General features: G+C 54.8%; 2 protein-coding genes across 4 annotated transcripts in view; one reads left to right on the plus strand and one right to left on the minus strand.

Annotated features, from left to right (window-relative positions):
* The window catches only part of Ears2 (glutamyl-tRNA synthetase 2, mitochondrial), a 25,995-nt gene extending 19,281 nt beyond the window's left edge, over positions 1 to 6,714 (minus strand). For 2 of the 3 annotated variants that reach the window (XM_023714551.1, XM_004622890.2), the window contains exons 1-2: positions 6,558 to 6,714; positions 2,567 to 2,722 (exon numbers count right to left, since the gene is read on the minus strand). In XM_023714551.1, the coding sequence (XP_023570319.1) occupies positions 2,567 to 2,722; positions 6,558 to 6,696 (295 nt within the window). In that variant the 5' untranslated portion in view covers positions 6,697 to 6,714. The remainder of the gene's footprint in view (positions 1 to 2,566; positions 2,723 to 6,557) is intronic. The other variant, XM_023714584.1, reaches the window with a different exon arrangement.
* Ubfd1 (ubiquitin family domain containing 1) overlaps positions 6,695 to 7,164 on the plus strand; it is a 13,093-nt gene continuing 12,623 nt past the window's right edge. Inside the window, 4 exon segments of the mRNA XM_004649034.3 lie at positions 6,695 to 6,775; positions 6,911 to 6,931; positions 6,933 to 7,023; positions 7,026 to 7,120. Coding sequence (XP_004649091.1) covers positions 6,695 to 6,775; positions 6,911 to 6,931; positions 6,933 to 7,023; positions 7,026 to 7,120 — 288 coding nt within the window.

Below are 7,164 nucleotides of genomic sequence, written 5' to 3' on the forward strand. Positions count from 1 at the left end.
TTTATTTATGTGTGTGTGTGTGTGTGTGTGTGTGTGTGTGTGGTCAGCTCAGCCCACCAGGGGGCGGGGCTGGCTGGCATGTGGTGCTGGGGATTGAACCATGGTCCCTGTGCTTTGCTGAGCTTGTTCTAAGTAGGTGCTTTAGACCACTGAGCCATCTCACCAGCCCTGGGCAAGTTTTAGAGTGACTGCAAAAAAAGGGACCCCATTATAAAAACTGAAAACATATTCACCTAAAACTAGTACCCATCTTTCTCAATAAAATTATTAAAAATAAAATAAAATTTTTAAAAATAAAACTAGTGCTCAAACGGGCACAGCCATTTTATTTGTAAGAGCCAAAACGTGGCGACAACCTAATAAGCACCCCTGGGAGGGTGGATAAGCAAAAGCTGGCAGGCCCACGCGACGCGAATCCAAGCGACAGCACACGCGTGGTGCTGCCACCTGGGCATGGGGAGGCGGCCAGTCCCGGAGGACGCATTTTATAATCTCATTTGCATTAAACCCCTAGGAGAGACACAGCCATGGGACAGAAGGCAGACTGGTGTTTAGCTGGGGGGAAGGGCCGAGAGGGGCGGCTACTAGTCAATGAAGGGCTTCTCTACAGAGTCCTAGAGTGGGGCTGGCATAAGCTCCTGCCTCGCAAGCGCAAGGTCCTGAGTTCGATCCCTGGTACCGCATGCCACGCTGGCAGCCCGAACTGCATAGTGAGACCCTGTATCAATAAAAATAAAATTGGTGATGTACAGCAAAGGGACCATAATAAAAATCACCGAACTGCTTAATTCAAAGTGGTGGATTTCAAAGTATATGAATTATATTACAAAAAAAAAAAAAAAAGGGACAGCCAAACAGCAGCTGCAGAAACTGGCCACCTGGGGTGCTGGGTGCCCAGTGTCTGCCCGCCCGCCCAAGAGCTGGCAGGGCAGGAAGCGCTCCTAGGGTGACGCAGGCCTGCTCGCATGGCGGCACTGGGCACGGGAGGCCCCGAGGCCCTTCTCGCCCCTGCGGCTTTCCTGCCCAGCACAGGCCTCCTGTGCATGCTGCACAAAGCCCGCCCTCTGGCCTGCACGACCTCAGCAGTGCCTTGGTTCGTGAATTTACTTCTTCCCATGATACCACTGCAGAATTCAATGCGGGTGTGTGCTTGCAGTTCGTCTGCAACCAGAGCTGTGAAAATTAAGTTGGTGAGCTGAGGCACCTCTGCGCATGACCCGACTCGTCCCAGAGCAGCCTCTCTGTCCAGAGATCTCCAGTCACGCCACTTTGTTCACCGTCCTCAGCCGCACCGTCCTCCCCGCCACCCCTCAGACACCCTCCTTCCTGCAGGACAGCTGCAGCTGCAACGCCCCCTGCTCTGAAAGCGCCTCCCCTAGGTAAGCACCGGCTGCCCCGTATCTCCCTGAGTCTCTGCGCCGATGTTAGCCCTCCAAGGAGCACAGGCCGTCTAGGAAGGCACTCCTCACCTAGGACCTTAACCTGTTCCCCACAACCTTCCCACCACTCCTGTCACCTTAGGAGTCGCCTCCTTGCTCATCTGATCTTCCCGCTGGCTGAGAGCTGGGTCTCTGCTCACCACCCCCACCACCTGGAACAAGCTTGGGTCACAGGGAGTTACCTACGTGACTAAATTCCTTCAAGCAGTGAACCTGAAATGAGCGTGTACGAACCCTTTAACAAGAGCTGGAATAAAATGGGGTTCTGCCCATCAGGAGTCCGTCAAGGGAATAACCTCCTGAGATGAGAATCTATGCCCTGGACCGCTGTGGAGTCCCTCTTCGGGCCGCTAATCTCCCTGGTTATACCTGTCCATCAGGGACTCCTGATGCAGGACACACAACTGCACCTCCTAGTGATCCCTGTGGCTGGCTATTCTCAGGATTAAATCCCACAAGACTGACCTGTGAGACTGCATTTTGCTTGGCTTTTAGCACGTGCTTAAAAAAAAAAACGGAGCCTGGATTTAACAATAAAAGGATTAAGAAAAAACCAGAACACTAGATCTCCGGCTCCTCTGGAAGCGGAAGGCTGCACAGCAGGGGCCAGGACTCTCAGGACGTGGGGCTCAGAGGCACTGCCGCGTCTGGGTGGGCCCCCCTTCCCCCCGCTCACCACGGCCTTGCCTCTCCAACGTCCACAGGCGCTGTTTCCTATCTGGTCCCCACAGAGAATGGACTTGAGATTCTGAGATAAGAAAAGGAATCCCAGCTACCCCGTCTCTTCACAATAGCCCACCTCTGCCATAGGCACGTTAAATTTTTTTTCTTCCATTTTCCTACTTTTACTTGGCCCAAACTTGCTCTGCAGTTTGTTCCCATCTTTCATAAATATGAAACATTGCCACTGTTTAAAAAAGAAAAATAAAAGGAAACCCAGGCAGCCCTGGATCTCGGCTTCTGAGAGCCTTACCATCTCCTCATGCGGTACCTGCCCCTCCAGCCAGCTAAGCTTTACCTGTTTTGCCAGGAACTCCTAACTTTCACCATAAGCCCCACGAAAAAAGCCCCAGCCCTGGCCAGGGCCACTCCCTCCTCCAAAAAGGGTCCCTTCCTGCCAGGCTCACCGGCCCACTCCAGCATGTCCTCGATATTCTCCGCTGCCCCCGGCACGAGGCGAGTCTGATCTGTGTCCTCCAGCCGCAGGATGAAGCTGCCCTGGTGTTTCTTGGCAAAGAGGTAGTTGTAAAGGGCAGTGCGGAGGCCACCCAGGTGCAAAAAGCCTGGCAGGAGAAGAGATGAGTTCAGACAGGAGAGGAGAAATGCGCTCCCTTCGGAACAAAATGCCCCAAGCGATGTAAGAGACCAGGCAGTGGCTCTGGGTGTCCCACCTCGCTGGCCAATACCCAGCCCGCCAGCCTGCCACTGAAGATGGCAGGGGTGAGGCAGACACACCTAGTCCTCACATGAGAAGTGGGAGCCCAGCCAGGCCTCAGACACATCACCTCGCAAACATGCCTCACCGTGCTCTGCAGTGCTCACCTGAAGGCCCACCAGCGGATCATTTAATGAAGTCGTGTCACACCCATACTTAACTCATACAAATCTTTAAAAAAATTTATGTTCTTTCGGCACAGGATTTCACTACACAGTGTGAGAGTAAACTGATTACAAGTGAAAAGCAAACTTCTTCGTTTTATTTTGTTTTCAGCCAGGGTCTCGCTACATAGTTCACACTTGCACTGAACTCAGTGTTGTCCTGCTTCAGCCTCCTGAGTGCTGGGATCACAGGTGTGTGCTAGTACCCTACCTGGCCAAGAAATTTTTAAATGCTATAAATCACATTTGCCACACATGCTCTTATCTACCTCATACAGTTTGCAACTCGCCTCCTCGAGATTCACACTCTTACGTCTCCATTTACTGAGATAGGATCTCGGTATGCAGTTCAGGCTGGCCACGTCACTTCTACGGACCCTCCTGCCGCAGCCTCTGGAATACTGCTGGCGTTATGGGCCTGCACCACCACGCCTCGCATGGCTAGTGTTTAAAATGGGGTTTGGCCAGGTGTAGGGATGCATGCCTGTAAGCCCAGCACTGAGGAGGCTGAGGCAGGAGGGTCACCTTGAATTTGCAACCAGTCTGGACTACGCGGTGAGCTCAAGGTCAGCCTTAAGTACGTAGCAAGACCCTGTCTCAAACCAACAACAAATATATAAAAAAAAAAAGAAAAAAAAAAAAGGGCTGGAGAGATGGCTCAGTGGTCTAAAGCACCTACTTGAAACAAGCTTGGCAAAGCATAGGGACCTCGGTTCGATCCTCCAGCACCACATGCCAGCCAGCCCCGCCCCCTGGTGGGCTGAGCTGGCCACACACACACACACAATAAATAAATGTAATAAATAAAAATAAATAAATATAAAAAAAAAGAATTTAAAAAAAACCAACAACAAAATAAAGACTAACCAAAAGCAATTATTTGACTCCACTTGTTTTTGCTTTACCAGAGTTAAACTCGTAAGACCTTTTTTCACCTTCCTTGACTAAAAACTTAAAACTAAGCTTCCCAGGGCGACCGCTTCCTCTCCTCTCCTCAGCCCAGCGCAAGGCCTGGATCTCCACAGTGAGCTCCTCTGCTGTTCCAGGTGCAGCCACGATCAGGAAAAGCTCCTCCGGGGTCAGGCAGACCCTCGGCCTACGCAGGGGACGTGGTGACGCCTGGCTGGTCACTTGCAAGGCCAGCGCAAAACCAGCTGTGCCCCAGGGCACAAGGCTCTGGCCTAGCAGCTGCAAACAAGGCCTCATGCATCATGTCCCCCTGGAATCCAGTCCACCCTTTCTAGTCACTATCCTTCTGCCATTTGACTTAATTTTTTTTTATGGAACTGGGGATTGAACTCTGGCCCTTGCACTTGCCAGGGAAGTGCTTATTCCACTGCGCCATCTCCCTGGCCCCATTGACTTAATTTTTATCAGCTTCAATTTCTTTATTTGTTGGAGGATTAAAAAAAACCAACCCACCAGGAACCTCCCAAAACCGGGGTTGCTGGTCCTGTCTGTAATTTCAGTACTAGAGAGGCTGGGGCAATGGGACTGAATTCAACACCAGCCTGAGCTACACGGTGACGTAGCAAGATCCTGCCTCAAGGTAAAAAAGTCAAAACGGATAGGGATGTAGTGAGTGCAAAGGCCCCAGGTGCAACTTCCAGTACTAGCAGAAAACAGTGGGAACCTTCTTCACAGCGGGGCTGCCGCGGCCCCTAAACACTGCCTGGAACACCCCACGACTTGCAGCGACCCATGCCGCCTGCTAATCCTCCCTGGGCTCAGCAGCACTTCTCACACTACAGGCTCTCCTCCCAGGCCTTGCTAAATGCTCAGCTGCACCGGCTCAAATCCCAGGCCGCAGGGCTATGAACAATTGTGAAACTTCAGCACAGGAAAGTTAGGTAATCTGCCCACGTGTTTGCAAGGCTTGGACTCTATGATTACAACATTTGTGTTTTTCTAGCAATTCATTTACATTGATTTTATGGAATAAGGTATTTTTTTTTGGGGGGGGGTTGCTCCTTGAATGCCTTCAGGGCACTTTTGCATGGCTGGAGTGTTGTGGGGATCGAACTACAGCAAACTGAGGTTGCCAGCATTGTGGAAGCTGCCACTTAAAGAACTGAGCTAGGGCTGGGCCCCCATTTACATTGATTTTATACAAATACTGCTCCACAACTAGAAACTACCACAGGTGGCTTGGGAAGCCCTCGTCTGCACGGCCGGGCCTGCCCACATGACCCTGGCACTCGTGCCAGCTGGGGTTCTGCCACAAGGATCATCTGCGGACCGGGGGTCTGAGCTGTAAGATATGCTCAGGGTGCAGAGACCGATGTCAGCATTGGTAAACGAAGAGCGCTGCGGCCAGGTATGGTGGGGTGGGGCACACCTGTAATCCCAGCAATGAGGCTGAGGCAGGAGAATTTCTTGGGTTACACTGTGACTTCAGGGCCAGCCTCAACTATCACAAAGCAAGGCCCTGTCTCAAAAAAAAAAAAAAAAAAAAAGTCAAAAAGAGCAGGCCTCTGCGGCCTCCGGGCGGGCAGCTCCACCTCCAACAGTGCGGGAGCAGGGCCCGCGCAGCTGAAGTCTCCTCTGCGGTCTCCTATAGGCTTCACATTGGACGATTCTTTGTTTGGGAGGGTTTATTTTTGAGGCAAGGGCAGTTCAGGCTAGTCCCAAACTCATGGCACTCCTCCTGCCTCAGCCTCCCACGTGCTGCCATCACAGAGGTGTAATACCAGCACGTGGTATTCAAGTTCACGCAGCAGCAACTCCGGGTTGACAATCGGCTCTCTGCCAGAAAAGCCTTCTTGCTGCGGCTCCGCTTCGCCCTGCGAGGCACTTGGGACTCGGAACGCGGCCTCCCCCGGCACTGCGCTACATGCCCACCCCGCCCCTTCCGGAGACTAGTCACTCGCATCCCAAGCTGGGCTTCAATGAGCGATCCTCACACCTCAGCCTCTCAGAACGCTGCGTTAGAGGCGTGTGTTTCATACAAGGTTTAAAAATTTTATAGGCATTTGCCGGGCGACTAGAATACAGGCTCCCTGCGAGTAGGGCCGACTTTGTCAATCACCAGCAGCGGCGGCGAAGGTAATCGCGCGTAGCGCCTCCTGTACGGCACAGCTTATACCGAGTGCGCTTTTCATCTTTCCTTTCAGAGTCTCGCTACGCAGCTAAGGGTGGCCTGAGCTCGCTTTTTTTTCTTTCGGTACCTGAGACTGAACTCAGGACCCTGAGCGCGCCAGGCAGGTGCTCATCCTACTGCGCTGTCTCCGCGCCCTCGAGCTCACAGTTAACCCAGGCTGGTCTCCAACCTGCAACGGTACTCCCGCCTCAACCGCCGAATGCTGGGATTACAGGCGGCCGCCACCACGCTTCCACTGACTACGTAGAGGGCACCACATCCGCCGCACTCGGGCTCCTCCGCTCGGCCTCCGCCTAGCGGGGTCGCGAGCCCCGTCGCCCTCCCGCCCTGGACGCCACCGGAAGGGATCCGTCCCGCAGCGTCCTGGGGGCGGGACCGCACGAGGTCCGGGCCTGCGGCGTCGCGTCCTCCAAGGTTACCTGTGGGGCTGGGGGCGAAGCGCACTCGTACCGCACCCCCGAGATCGGCGCCCAAAGTGGCCTCCCGCCATCCCGGGGGGCGAGCCGAGGGCGCCAGCAGCGTCCCGGGCAGCAGGACCCTCTTCCAGAGCGCCGCCATGTGCGAAGGTAGCACACGTGGGCTCGCGTCACTTCCGGGCACGCCTCCAGCCAATCGGCGTCCGCCACAGCGGGCTCAGGCCCGCCCCTTAAAGGCACAGGCCTTGAGTTTGGAACCCACGCCTCCTTGAACGGCTGAGGCGCCGCCCGCCACTAGGGGGCAGAGCCCCGGCGGCGGGCTGTTTCCCGGGCCCGCCCCCCTCGTCTCGGGAAAGCTAAAGCGTGGCAGGGGCCGGGCCGGGGAAACGGAGGAGGCGGGTCTCCATAGAAACCTCCACCTGTTTCCGGCCAGCCTGTACAAGATCAGGGGCTGCAGCGGGGGCCAATCTCAGTCGCTCGCTCCTTCCCGGCGGCCCCTGCGGGAGCGGTGGGTGTTGTACACAATCATCATGGCGGCGGCCGGGGCCCCGGATGGTGAGTGCGGGGCGGGTGGCGGGAGCGGCGCCGGGGCCGAGGCTGCCGGCGCCCA

Source organism: Octodon degus, unplaced genomic scaffold (assembly GCF_000260255.1).
Source record: "Octodon degus isolate 3935 unplaced genomic scaffold, OctDeg1.0 scaffold00001, whole genome shotgun sequence".
In the NCBI taxonomy this organism is placed as follows: Eukaryota; Metazoa; Chordata; class Mammalia; order Rodentia; family Octodontidae; genus Octodon; species Octodon degus.